The 15023-nt window shown below is 45.0% G+C and overlaps 1 protein-coding gene across 1 annotated transcript in view; it reads right to left on the bottom strand.

The window, feature by feature from the left end:
• Window positions 1–6923: 6923 nt before the first annotated feature.
• The window catches only part of KATNB1 (katanin regulatory subunit B1), a 44702-nt gene continuing 36602 nt past the window's right edge, over window positions 6924–15023 (bottom strand). Inside the window, exons 17-19 of the mRNA XM_078868585.1 lie at window positions 13240–13314; window positions 11802–11918; window positions 6924–10035 (exon numbers count right to left, since the gene is read on the bottom strand). Of these exons, the coding sequence (XP_078724711.1) occupies window positions 9903–10035; window positions 11802–11918; window positions 13240–13314 (325 nt within the window). The 3' untranslated portion in view covers window positions 6924–9902. The remainder of the gene's footprint in view (window positions 10036–11801; window positions 11919–13239; window positions 13315–15023) is intronic.

Below are 15023 nucleotides of genomic sequence, written 5' to 3'. Positions count from 1 at the left end.
CAGCACCCCAAAATTACCTTAAAACCGTTGGAATACCTTATGCCAGAAAAAGTGTGTTGACCAGTGTAATGCGCTGTGTTTGTGGGTGACGCATATTTTTATGGCTTGCCAACTGGCTTCAGCGTGCACCCGTCTCCAACATAATGGCCCAGTAGATACCTCGGTTATCCCAATGTTTGAGTAATCGATTACTTTTCGATTTAAAGCTTTCGTGACTGCAGGGATTCATCTTCTTGGTTCTTTCGGTAAAGTCACGTAATCGATTACTCTAGCAATTTTCTGTTCGGTGACTCGCCGAATCTGATAACACGAAATTATTGGGAGTTAATAAAAAGTTGCATCTGTTCCCACGTGCGCCGCTGGTGGGTGGGGGTGTTGGTTCTATCTTAATTTCTCCCTCTAAGCCTGCGTACTTTACTACGCGTCTCTTCGTACTCATTGACATGTAATTTTTTTCTCTAACCCCTCCCTCTCTCTGCCTCCGCCCCCCTCTGTCTATTTAAGGCCACCCCACAGAGACGATCACCCCTCTCTGTACCTGTGTTGCTCTCTCTGTGTATCTTGGTGATATCTGTCTGCTTATATGTCTGTCCGTGGTTTTCTGGTTAGATTTTGTGTCGCTATTTCATTATACCTGATGATGATTGCTTGTGTTGCAATCGAAACGTCGTATGCTATTATTCAATTTATTATTTTATCTTTATACGTGACTTTACTGAAAGAACCAAAGAATAAGGTGTTGGTTCTGTTTTCAGAAACATCAACCAATTGACGCTGGCTATGGTTGCTTGTAGGCGGTTTCTTGACTTTGGGAAACAGGATGTCCGGTCGGCATTATAAAAGGGCTCGAATAACCAACCACAAAACTGTAGTCAATTACGCATTTTAGTCCTGCGCTTATTTTCTACCTATTGTACGGGAGCTATCATTCCATCACGCGGATATAACAGAAGCTAAAAGCACCTCACCACCACCCTAATGCCTTCGGTCGGTAATTGTCCTCCATTGCTATCGGCATTTGAATTGGAATGTGACAATACATCTTTCAGAAATATACATGCATCGATAATGAAGGCAATTCCCCTTTCCCACCTATGCACCCAAGACAAGCCTGATGAGCGAAGGGCACGTGTGCTGATAGATTACAAACTAATATGCACCTTCCGTTCATCGGCTTGCACACGCCCATGCAAGTAGCAAAGAACCATGACACTTTCGATTTAAAGCTTTCGTGACTGCAGGGATTCATCTTCTTGGTTCTTGCTTGCAGACGACCATATAAATAGCACTTTGTGTAGAGGGCCAACTGTTGTCAACACACCTAATAGCTTGTTTCTGTTTTCATCAACGCGTAACTGAGATAATTAATGAAATTACCCATCCCTTCTATGCGAATCCAGTGTCTGCTCTCTCTCTCCACTATTCCCATAGTATCCTCACACCGCTGTCATCACAGCAGAGGAAAGACCCACGGGCGTTTGCACTGCACTGCCTCCAAAAATGCAACAGCGATAGAAATGTAATGGATGCCACACGTGCACCAGGGTTCGTAAGGAGGAGAGGCTGCCACTACTCTGTCGGGAGCTGGATTCGTACCGCCTGCATCTCTGTGGTATTCAGGAGGTCCGGTGGACTGGCTCTGGCTCATGCCACCATGAGGGGTGGACAGTCCTCTACTCGGGGCAGGAGACTGCCAAACAACAGGGAGTGGCTCTTCTTCTGAACAAAATAATGAAGGGGGCATGGGAGTGTGGCGGTGAGGTGTGGGAAGCTGTAAGCCCCAGGATACTTTGGGCTCGCCTTCCCATCAACCAGAGGCGAGGAGTGGTGGTCGTGGTTACTTATGCCCCGACTGAAGACGAACATCCGTGGAGGGATGCAGGCAAGGCTGATGAGTCGGATACCTTCAATGACCTCCTGTCACAGGTGCTGGCTAAAGTGGCCCCTCGGGATAGAGTCATCTTGTTGGGTGACTTCAATGCCCGAGTTGGTCATGATGCTAACACCTGGAGTGATTGGAAGGCATGGGCCAGATTAGCTAAATAACAACGGTAGGAGGTTGCTAGATTTTTGTGCAGCCCATGGGCTTGTAATTACAAACAAGCTGTTCCGGCATCGGCGAATCCACACATCATGGATGCATGCCGGGTCCAAGCAAGAACATCTGCTGGACTACATAGTGACGGAACAGTGGATGCGGGCCCATGTCCTTGACACTAGGACGTACCGCCGTGAGCTGATCTGTCCACTGACCATCGACTTGTCATCGGTAAGATGCGCCTGCCATTATTCCCCTCCGGTGGTGGATGTACACCCCATTCAAACTCATAGTGGCATGGTCTCAGCTAGCTGATGAAAGTTGCAAGCGAGAATTTCATCATCGCTTGCGGCTGGGGTTGGCATCGTTCCCCACTCCTCCTGATGTCGAGAGGAAATGGGCGAGGTTTAGGACTGTGGCTCATGCAGCTGCAATGTCTCCTTTGGGTACACGGTACAGACCTCCCCAGATACCCTGGCTGACAGAAGAGGTGTTCAGGCTGGCTGAGAAAAAGCGACAGGCCCACTCTCATAGTCTACAATATCCCACGTCAGAGAATGAGGAGGCCTACCGCAGCCTTCACTTGGAGGTTCGGAGAGCCGTGAGGCGCTGCAAAGTTTGGTGGTGGTCGCGGGTTGCTGAGGAGATGGAGTCTGCCTCAACGGTGATCCAATCTCCGACCCCCAGGAACAGGTTTGCAGATTTTTCTGAGCATTTCTGTGAGGTCCTGGGGGAGGGGAATCCCTCAGCCTGGCAAACATCGTGGGACAAAGTGGGGATGACCCTGCTGAGGCTGCGGTGTCTTAAATATTGGAAGAGGAAGTCACCCCCTGTGAGTGGCTGGTTGAGGTGCCATCTGTTGAGGAAGTACTGAATGCGATCTAGAGTCTGAGACCAGGAAAGGCACCGGGCAGAGATGATCTCCCAAGCGAAATGCTGAGGCAGGGTGGCGTTTGTGCACAGACTTCTCTACATGACATCATAACAACAGTCTGGACCACTGGGCAGGTTCTGCAGGATTGGAACGATGCCCTGGTGGTCCCCCTCTTTAAAAAGGGGGACCTCTTTAAGAAGGGGGACCGCACAGACTGTAATAACTAAAGGGGCATCTCACTCCTGGGAAGGTCCTGGCAAGGATTATTCAACATCACCTTACCAGGCACAATGAGGAGAGGCTTGCTGAGCCCCAATGCAGGTTTCAGGAAAGGGCAGTCCTGCACAGATGCCATATTTTCTGTTTGTCTGCTACAGCAGAGGTGTAATAAATTCAATCAGCCCCACCAAAACTAAGCACCTACCTGGTTATTTTGTACCATCGGACACTCCACCCCACAACTCCCAATTGGTGATAGGGCAGTTGTGGAGAGAGAGAGTGGAGAGTTTCCCCTACCTGGGCAGTGTGCTCATGATCGGCTCCGGTTTGACAGCAGAGGTCTCACTCCAAATCAGTCGAGCGGCATTATCTTTTCATCGGTTGCGTAATGCTGTGTGGAAGCTGCCTGGTCTGTCGCTCCGCACGAAGCTTCAGGTCTTCTCGGCCACAGTCATTCCCTCCCTTCTCTACGCTTGCGAAACGTGGACCCCCCTAATGGAACATCTTTGCCGGCTAGAAACATTTAGGCTGGCCTGCCTACGATCCATCCTGAGTTTAACCAGGCTGGATTGTGTGAGCTCACAAATCCTTGAAAGATTTGGACAAAGCCCCATCGGTGAGCTCGTTCGGCAGGCAAGGCTGCGTTGGCTGGGTCATGTAGCCCGCATGCCCAGCCACTGCATGCCTAAACAGCTTTTGTTCGGCTGGATCCAGGGGGCTAAACGGGCGCGGCACGGGCTAGAGAAAAGATGGAGTTATGTGGTACAGGAGGATGTGGAACTGAGCGGACTTGCCAATGACTGGTACCAGCGGTGTCAAGATCGGCCTCTGTGGAGGAGGCTCGTGAAGGACGCTACTGGGCAGGTGGAGGCAGTCGCCCTCTAAAAACAACAGAGGGCGGAGGAGCGATGCTCACAACAACGAGCGGAGCACCGGGTGGCTAAAGCACAGCAAGTTGGCACAGTCAGGGGCACAGATGGTGCATCAGCCAGTCATCTCAGTCAGTCGACCCCTGGCACCTGAGTCTGCCCCGTGACCTTCTGCCAGCGGGCGTTTGACACTTCACGTGGCCTCAACGTGCACATAGCCTGGCACAAGCGTCGTGGTGACGTCACCAACATTTCGTGGCGAATGGCGGTTGTGATGTTATGTATGGGCGTGGTGCCGACCACCCATCACATCGTGTGCCGTGCCGGCCTTCATAGGCGCTCGCCAACAGCACTGTTAATGATATAGAGGTGCATGGATGGATTCTACTGGATACGACAAGAGCTGAGCCTCATTTTGTTGAGTGTATGTGGGTGTTTTATTTCGTGCTTTGTTTTATCAGCAAGCAATCACAGTTTTAAAGGCAACGCACCTGGATTTCATTATAAGTGACGTGGTATTATTAGGAGTGGGGGACTTCACTGCCTTAAACACTCCACGTTGCCAGTCATTACAAAAATAATGCCCTTCAATTTACTTCACTGAATTACGAGACTCGTCTTCAGGAGAGTCCTGAATTTGGACATTTTTGTCCAATTTCATAAATAATTATTTTGCACGTTGGAAAAAAAAACAAAGTGCGCAGAGAAAAATCCACGCGTACGCAATTGATGCAGTGCTGTTGAAAACCCTATTGCAGCACTGCCATCTCCTGGCCCCCCACTTGCATCCCCAAATTGCTGTATTCCCGGTCGGTCGCCCATCCAAGTACCCACGCCTAATTAGCTTCCGAGCATATACTCTGCATGATTACCCAGGAAGGCCTTGAGGCCCATTTCTCCCACTTCCTTTGTTGAGCCTGCACTCTTTGTTGGCTAAAAAAAAAGTGTCACTACCGCGACTCTTCTAAGAAACCGAGCACACAGAACAGCCCCCCCCCCTCTTCTCCCAATTCCCAGGCAAATCCGCAACGTGACAAAAGAGCAGGCCCCGTGACGTCACAATGAGGTCATTAACATACGGGTTGACTCGGGTTTCCCGAGCGAAAGCGGGTGTGGAACTTTCGCCACGCGGTTTTAACCACTACCCAATTTTTTTGTGTGTGTGCATATAAGCCTTGCAGGTGTTGCACTCCTACAAAGTTGGCGCCAATTCCCAAGAAATGCACTTCACTCGAAAGCATTAATACTGCCATACAATAATCTATGGAATTGTAGGATGAACGATCCAAGGTTCGACAATAACCATACATATCCAAATATGCTAAATTCCTCTTGATATGCAAATTCTTTTGTCGAAGCGCCCTTTCCCCCCCCTTCCAACCCAGCTTATATATATATGCTCCAAGCTCGTGTGCTGTTTCATTCAGACGCTGTCTCCCCGATATCCAAATTGTTATATTAATAGTGCAAAGCACGTGGCCTCTACGGTGGACATTAACACAGGTCCATTAAGATGTTACTGTGTTAACTGTGAAACGCAGCAGTCGTGTTACACGTCAGGTTTGCACGTTGTCATAAATGTTACACAATTAAATGTATTATAATGCAGGCAGCGCTCGATGTCAACGTTTTTGGTCGATTTTCCCAAGCTCAGCTATTCTATTTTGCGCGCACACGTGTTAGTTGCGTTAAAAGGGGGTGAACTGGTAAACAATCCATTCCAGAGGGGGCATCGCTATTGACCATAGGTCAAAATTGCTTTCGAGATGCAGCTGAAACTCCAAGTGCCTGGAGAAATCCCATGCTGCAAGGGGAAGATCGCAGACGAAAGGATACATCAGATACCGACTTTCTATACTGCCTCTTGCAGGCAGTGTACATCTCACAAAGACCTCATCTCTTGCATGATCCACCAATGCTGCCTCCAAGAGATCGGATTACGCATGACTTCCTCCAAAATCACAGAGGAAATGCCATGATAAATGCCAGTCTTCTATTACATGTGTAGTGCAATAGCGCTGGCTGGTGGACAGCAGCGGCAACTGTGGTGGACAGACGGTACACACGCCGGTGAGCGCGAGCACCTTGTGTGTTGGCAGAGCGGAGCAACTAGGGCAAGGGTCACGGAGAACCCCATCTGGAGGTCCCTGGAACCTACTAGCGGGTTCGAGAAGGGAGGTACGGTTAGGGCAGAGCCAGGCCGCGCTGGTAGCATAAAAGGAGCTGAGAGCAGGGGGCTCAGGGCTGCCGGTTCTGGGAGTGGACTCATCTCGTCGTCGCCGTCGTCACTAAACGTCTCCACTAGATATTGCGCTACGAAGGATAGTAGTTGGCTATCTCAGTCAGCGCCGTCAGTGTTTGACGGCTACCGTTGTGTACATGCTATGCTAAGCAGCTGTGGAGTGTGTGGACGAGACCCTGAAAGTTGTTCAAACTGTGCCTCCTAGAAACTCTCTCGGAATCGTTGACACTACACATGGAAATGAAAAAGCTTGTGTAAATGAAATATACATATATGGTACATATACATCACTGGTGGGAAATATAGGTACATATTCCTTAATGCGTTTGATTTTAAAGATATATAACATGGATTTGTATAAATTCCCATTCGCACAAGACAAAACACGTATTTTCCATGCAACAGTGGGAAAAATATGGTATAATTTTGTGGTTTTACGACTTTGTGCCAAAAAAATCGAATTAATGCAAAATATATGCAGGCCTGCATAACAAAATGATCCAAATGAAGGCAGTGAAAGTGCAAGATGCGCGCTCACAAGTGTACGTACACGTTCACGCGCTCATATTGCGTTTATAAATACGACACTCCCCGCAGACTGGGGAAAATATACAAATATACTAATCTAGCTCACTCTTCAGCATTTGCAATGTCACACAATGAGAAACACAAACGTCAGCATGAACAAAAGCACAAACTAGTTTTATTTTGAATTCCATTCCATCCAATACAAATTTAAATAGCCCTAAAAAGAATATTAAGCAAAAAAGACCCAATATGAATATGTACATTTTGAAAAGCCCCTGATGGTTAGCACTCTCAGACATGGAGAATATATAAACTACTTCTCCCACTTATACTAGACGTGTTGTAATCGCATGCAGGAATTAAATGGGGGTTCTTGAGAAATGGTCCTTTCATAGTGATCATTACTCGTGTTGAATGAAGTCACACGTATGGCCTATTTCAAATGGTGCGGTCAGTGACAGTAATTGCAGCGGTGAATGTGATCAGAGCTAGAGTTATTTCAGATAAGCCCATCCACTACAGGGCACAACAAAACCTACAGACATGTTTTTTACCGAAATGTTAACGAATATTTCGTAAGGTATGCTTGATATCACATTCACATTAACCCCCCCACTGAAACAAAGGTGCAGATGAAAGCATTCATTTAATATTCATTGACAGCATCAGCTGACCCTGAATTGACTAACCAATCACCGATAGTTTGTAGTATTTCAGCATGGCATTATTTCTTGACCTAATTTGTCGCTAATAAAAGACACAAGATTCAAAGGCGCTGAATCAAAAATCCAAATGTTATTTGCCATTGCAGGAAACCATCCGTATAATTTAAATGCATGTAATAAATTTACAATACATTTTGGAAACGTGGCTTTATAAAATAGAATACCAAACAAACTTCATATACCAGTGCAGCGGTAATGTTCTAAGATTATAATTTTGTTGTGTCTCACCGCATTAGTAATGCATGTCACACCACCCATTTTTCCCCAACACAAATGTCACACGGGGAAGCACCTCATCCATTCGCTTGCAGTGTACACCGAAGTTGACGTCTCATTTTTACCGAGTTGCACCGTGTCATAACCCTAGCCAAAAATGGACACTGGTACCAATCACAATAAAACCGAAGCAAGGGTGTTACTTTTTAATTTCAAAGAAAACAAAACGTTTAAGAGTTGACTCGAAAGCACAAACATTTTTTATAGTTAAATTTTGATTTAAAGCTTTCGTGACTGCAGGGATTCATATTCTTGGTTCTTTCGGTAAAGTCACGTAGAAGGGAAATAATAATTTTTGCAACAAGCAATCATCATCACACCTGATGATCATCATCACACCTGATGATTGCTTGTGTTGCAGTCGAAACGTCTTGAGAATTTGTATTGTTTCATATTAGTATTATTTTATTCTTTACCTTCTACGTGACTTTACCGAAAGAACCAAATATATTGTTTATAGTTGTTCAGATGCAGTTGTTATGCCTGCACACTCAACCTGCGATTGTTTTTGTTTTTAATAAGGCATGCCCCTTGCTCTCTGCTGTACTCATTTGATGCAGCTAAGCAAAAGCTGACAGGGTTCTTGAGATGGAAATCAGGCACACCAAGGTGCTTCTTGGGAGTCTGCATAAACACATGGAACACGATGGCTACCTTCTGGCGTAATGAGGTTGTGCATAGTTCATCCATGCACTCCAGCTTGTTGTGGGATTCTTCAGTGTACACTGTACAAGTGTAAATGCGTGCGCTTACACGAACACGCGTGTATGCCCCCTTACACGGCAATGCTGGGCAGAGATGTCACAAATATTGGAATTTGGCAGTTTTTTTTTTTACACAATATGCTTAAGTGTATTTTACAAGTATTAGTGCATATTAACTGCCAAATGTTATAGTGCTTAGAAATAGTTTTTGTTTGACAACAAAATATAAAAGAAAGTCACTATATATACAAAAAGATCGACGTCAACAAACACGTTCGTACACACTTTCCTGAAGGGAAATAATTGTGATTTTTACCTTTCACTTTCTGTTTTGTTGACCGTGCCATTATCACAGTTGTACAACGCCGAGACTAAACGCGATGCAATGGAGGCACGGGCAGAGCGACACATGCACAACAAAGCACCCTTCCCTCTCAAGATCTTCTCCCAAATAAACAAAAAAAAGAATCACACACTGGTCACGGGTCATCCAAAGGCTTCTGCAGGCACCACTGTACGTGCTAAAGACACATCCCAAAGAGGCAAGGTTCTCAACCAGCCCGAGAGGCACAGCTGAAGCCAGCTCCTCACACAATGCGGCGTTTCTCTCGGCCACAGCAACCAGCAGCATGCGTACACTCCACCGCATGTTTTGCATGTGCAATCGCAGAGCAAGTCCCCGATAAAAAAAAAATGCAAATGCTTCACAAGCAACAAAAAACGTTTCAAGAGTTGCGTTTATTCCAAGTGGATTCATCACCATCCTCGCGAATATTACGACTGTTCTTTTTCAACTCCTTCTGGGTTCAAGGGCTGTGCTATCCCGAGCCTCTCTGGTTTCACGGCAGAATGAATGAGCGTCTCAACACATGTTCTTTACGGCGCAAAGCGGGCCCCCCCCCCTCTGCCATACGCATCAGGGAGGCACTGCATTTCCTTCTTGCGTGATGTTGTTTTCTGTGCCACAAGAGGCACTCTGCAAATCTGACCACTCCGTTTCTCAGAAGTGAATTCCACATTTTTTAAGAAAAAAATAAAACTAGACTTGGATCACACCTCAGTTGAGTTGTAAAAAAACAATCTTCCTCCACTTGACTGTGACCCACAGTGATCAAGCACCGTCCCGTCTCCATACCGCGAGTGTCTTCCGTGTACCCAGAGCAATGGCGGCTGCAAATGAAGATTGTAAATTCCAGTCATGCTGCAAAAGAAAAATATATGAAGCAGCTGACGTAATCAATGACAACTTGTTGAGCCGTACTGCGGGGACAGGCCCACTGGGAGAGACCGTTCTCAGGCGGAACGTCGGGGGGAGCCCTGACCACGCCTTGTTTCAGCGCCCGCGTGCACTGCTCCACCGGGCTCCGTGCGGCTCCGGCTGAGGAGCCACCAGGAGGAGGGTACTTGTGTGCGCTGGCCAGGGAAGCTCAATCGAACGTGATCATGAGCATTCCGAGTTCACGGAAGGCACCGCTCACACGTCCAGATCGAGTCTTTCTGCTGTCCAACAGAGGTCGCAGGTTCATGAGAAGCCGATGGCACACCTTGCACTTTTGATATCTGCGTAGTGCACATGTACAACAACACACGCAAACATTCCATTTTAAATCTAGTTGCTTTGCTGGAACAAGTCATTTTTACACAGCATTCATTATGAATACCACGGGCAAAAAAGCGAAGGGGGCCACTGACGTCTCCTGCTGTTGAGCCTGCTATAAAATGAGTTAATTTCAGATGGAGCCAACATAATCGAGACCAAGGGATGAAGCAGAAAGGGCATTTGGCTTTGACATGCATCGTCAGAGATGGAATACAGGTGACTAGGACTATTCTGCAATGACATCCAAGCAACAAAACAATTAGAGCCAAGCATTCTTTTCACTTAAATTAATAATCCCAAGCTGAGCAATGCCATACCGAGTTGTATTAAGGTCTCCCTTTTAAAATAAAACACTTTACAGTCATGAACCTCTTCTTGGTTCTTTCGGTAAAGTCACGTAGAAGGGAAGTAATAAAATAATACAAATAAAACATAATTAAATAATTCTCACGACGTTTCGGCCACAACGCAAGCACTGGTCGCATACCTGCATTTCCCATGGGTATGCTAGATTCCTCTTGATATGCGAATTCCTTTGTCGGGGCGCTCTTCCCCTTCCAACCCAGCTTAACTATACGCTGCCAAGCCTGGTGGTGTTCATTCAGACGCTGTCTTTCTGACAGACCTGTTCTTCACCTGAGGACGGCTGCTTGCGTTGTGGCCGAAACGTCGTGAGAATTATTTTATTATGTTTTATTTTTATTATTGTATTACTTCCCTTCTACGTGACTTTACCGAAAGAACCAAGAAGATGAATCCCTGCAGTCACGAAAGCTTTAAATCGAAGTCATGAACCTGTACATGGTTCTAATTTAAGGCGCCGATTGAATGTATGAAACATATACTGCACAAACAGCACCAAATATTATACCATGAGAAGTCAAAGATATGCAATAATGCATGTATTACTTATGCAGCAGCTTGACCGTTGTGAAGTGGCATAAGGAAAACGTGCTAACATAAAAGGATAACCATAAATCTCTCAGGATAATTTTTTGTTATGAAATTAAGACATTTCACATTTTACGCATGGCCTAGCATCGTTGACTGCTTTTGTACTTTGCAACAATTTGTTGTGACAACTACTCCTTCGTCCCTGCATGCACCATCCGCACAGGTTCCAAGGGAGAGCTCAGGGTCTTCCACAACATGTCAGCCGTGGCCAACAGAATTTCCAGTCAATGATAAAAGCATCAATTATTTACACTACTGCATCACCAATCGCATGCTGCATGGCAGACCATATCAAATCACTTTCAATTAAACTCTAAATGCACTACACGAATTGAGATGCAATGATTGGCACAATTGTATTCTGGGCATCGACTCCTTTGAAATATCACCATTTATTACGTCCCCTTCAAAGATCGTGCTGCATTTATCATTACTATCGTGATGATAGTCATATATATAGTTAATCAAAGGTAATTCTCAGAATACAGCAGGCAGATTCACTGGCCTGTGCATTCATAAATTCAAACACCCGAGTAGTTATAACACTTACAAGGGTTCAACCATTCAAATCCCATCTCTGTTCGATAATGCGTAAAGAAAGGATGCTATACGCTGCACAGACAATGTTAACGGCTTTGTTATATCATTCCAAAGAGCAGAAAAATTAAGAGCCGCAGATTTTCCAAAATAAAAATTGGCCTGAAATGGACATGCCTCTAATGATTGTGAAAGAGTAAGTATCCATAGCAGCAGCAGCTATATGGCTGCTCACCTCTCCTCGCGTGTGATGTCAACCACGGATGACGGCGGCACCGTCAGGTTGCCCTTGATGACCGAAGCAAAGTTTTGCAGGATGATCTTGAGGGCCACGCATCCGGTGAGAACGTAACTACACGCACGCACAGGGACCGTCTGTGAACGCTCCTTCGAAGGCATCCTTATGAAATTACCTTGTGTGGGGTTCCTAGTGTAATCATTGCATTATAATCCCATAATATATTACAAACTAATCGTATTTTATATTTATACATCGCCTTAGCTCAAGGCATTTTACGAAAGCCGTAACAAATTATTTAGATGGCAAGCGGCGTACAAGGGCCAAGGAATGAGTGACCATAACAGAGGGCATGTGGGGGTCACGGAAGGGCAGAGGAGGGATGGGACGGAGCAGAGGGACGAGGGAAGGGAAGAGGAAGGGGATGGGGCAATGGAGAAGAGCTTTGAGAGTGGAACAAAATGAGGTTAAATTTTGATTTAAAGCTTTCGTGACTGCAGGGATCCATATTATTGGTTCTTTCGATAGTCAGGTAGAAGGGAAATAATAAAATAATATAAATATAAAACAATAACAAATTCTCACGACGTTTCGACTGCAACACAAGCAATCATCATCAGGTGTGAAATCCTTTTTTTCAAATGTTCTTGCTGTGGATTTCACACCTGATGATGATTGTGTTGCAGTCGAAACGTCGTGATTATTTTTATTGTTTGATATTTATATTATTTTATTATTTCCCTTCTACGTGACTTTACCGAAAGAACCAAGAAAATGAGTTTAACTTCTAACAAAGACTCGTACAATTGATGATATTATTACAGTCATATATTTTAATAGTCACCATTACAATTCTTCTTATTATATAATATTAATATGGTGCATGCCAAAGCTTACATTTGGCTGCAAGTCTTGGATACAGCCCTCTTGTGGTTACACAGTGAAATACACCATTACACACCCACAGAAACAGGTGCAGCTTTGTTGATATTGAACGACTCAGGACACAGAATAAGAGCCCGAGTTGAGAGGATAGGGAAAAGGGAGAGTGAGGCTTGAGACCTGGCAGATGGGACTGGGACTGTCTGAGATGCAAGTGACAAGTCAGGAGAGAGTGGAGAGATGGCGAGAGTGGAGAGATGGAGGGAGTAGAGAGTGGAGGTTCTACGAGAGGTAAAAACACAAGTTTTTTTTATCTGAGTTCAGCTCGTTAAAAATAACAGATTTTGATGCTTTATTTACAAGTAATGTTATGGAAGATGATTTTACAATAGGCCACAGTAATCAGTGCTACAGCTTAGATTTTAAAATAATCTGGGGCTTTGTGGGTTAACCTGTCATCTTGTACCTCACCACTTGTAAGCTATGCAAATATATTGCATTTTCAAGCCAAGGTTGTCAAAGCAAGTACCCCTGCCACCACTCACACACTCACCTCTCATATTTGCTATGCAGGAGCTTTTCTATCTGAGGGATGAGTGCTGGGCATAGGTCCAGCCTCCAAAGGGAGCTGCCACACAAGCACATGGAAAGGAACACACATACACACACATTTATATGCAACAAGCATACCCATTTTCAACAAATACCAACCCCAAAAAAGTACACGTATCTCTTTACAAACTGTCAGAATAAGAGTGATGAGAAAGCACCTCTTGAAGCTGGCCCAGCACAAGGGGGTGGGGGGGGGTATGGCCATCAACATTTGGGGTTGATTTTCTTCCCTAATGTGTACGGTGACCACATTACTGGAATAATAAAAATGTACAGCTCTTTGTAGATCCCTTGCTGGATGAAGACTTGATACGGTATGTCAGTCATGGGGGGGGGGGGGGGCTGTTTAACCATACTTCACCACCACCACCACTGTACACAGAAATACATTTTACACCCAGTTAACTTAATAGGTATGTGCATCATGGCCAGCAACTGGAAGCCAGGTTCACCAGGAATGCAGCGCAGTTGTTGCTTGCTGTTATACTGTTGATGCCACCGCACCAGTGTGCACTTTATTGTTCCAATAAAACGGACAGAAAAAAATGTCTCACACCACGGGTCTAATGACTTTTGGTGCAATGTAAACAAAACAGCCACTTACGATTTCCTTTTGGAAACGAGCAGCTGTGCGTTACGAAACATGTGTTCGGCAGATTAGATGTAATGGTACATTGTCGCACGGCATCTTTACAATGCAATCTGCGCCAACAGCAGTCGTTTCAGAGTAATCATCACAGCACTGAGGCTTGCAGTATTGTGCTCCTACTGAAAATGTCAACATTTATTGCGGTTATGTCTATACTCAATGACAATTTAAGAAACCTTACGGTCACTGTGTGTCTAATAACAGGGCTCCTTTAACAGTGGCCGTCCTGATAACGTGTTTGTATGATAGCACGAGAACGTTTGCTATTGCTCCCTCAGAATGACAGAGAAAATGACAAACATTATCGGATAATGGTGCAAGATGATGGCTCATGTTATATCTCTTATGTCACAAAACCAGAAAGATGTACATTTATGCAAATCAAAATATGCGTACTTGTGTAATATTGAATGAGCTGTGTTATTTCAAGCCCCTCCCCATTATCGAGCTTTGGAAAGAACATTGAGTAATCGTGGACTGAGCTTTTTGGTCTTTCGATCGCCATCGCAAAATTTGACATTCTATTTGCCGATCATTCAACCGAATAACTACAGTACTTTAAAAAAGCCAAGTAGGTAGTTATACAGCAACATATGTTTATGTCACGTCTCCAACATTTTTTATTCCCCATATAATTTTTGAATATAATAAATGATCGCATAATTATATATAGAAGTTGTCAGCAAGCCTACGGCCAACTGCAATTACTAATGGTGACGGCAGTGACTCTATGGACAATCTATAAATACAAACAAGTGGCCAGCTGCAGAGTAATTGAGCTGCTGTGAATGTGTCAAGGTGCCCTGTTTGTTGCACTGATGCAGCCCAAGCGCAACAGGCACTCACTGTCTGCACTGTGACGAGTAGAGTTGTGCGTACGCCCCTCTCTCAAGCACTCGCTTGCTACAAGAAGATGAGTGCACAAGTGATGCTTTGTGAAATGCCACACGTAAAGAATTCTGGTAAAAATAACAAAAAAAAAACCTAATGCAAAAACGAACGACGCTAAAGAATTACACTTTCACGCCGATATATTTTATATAATTAGGAAGAAGATATGATAGTACTTGAAATGG

Source organism: Lampetra fluviatilis, chromosome 26 (genome assembly GCF_964198595.1).
Source record: "Lampetra fluviatilis chromosome 26, kcLamFluv1.1, whole genome shotgun sequence".
NCBI classification, from domain to species: domain Eukaryota; kingdom Metazoa; phylum Chordata; class Hyperoartia; order Petromyzontiformes; family Petromyzontidae; genus Lampetra; species Lampetra fluviatilis.
This window is presented reverse-complemented; position numbering and strand designations above follow the sequence as displayed.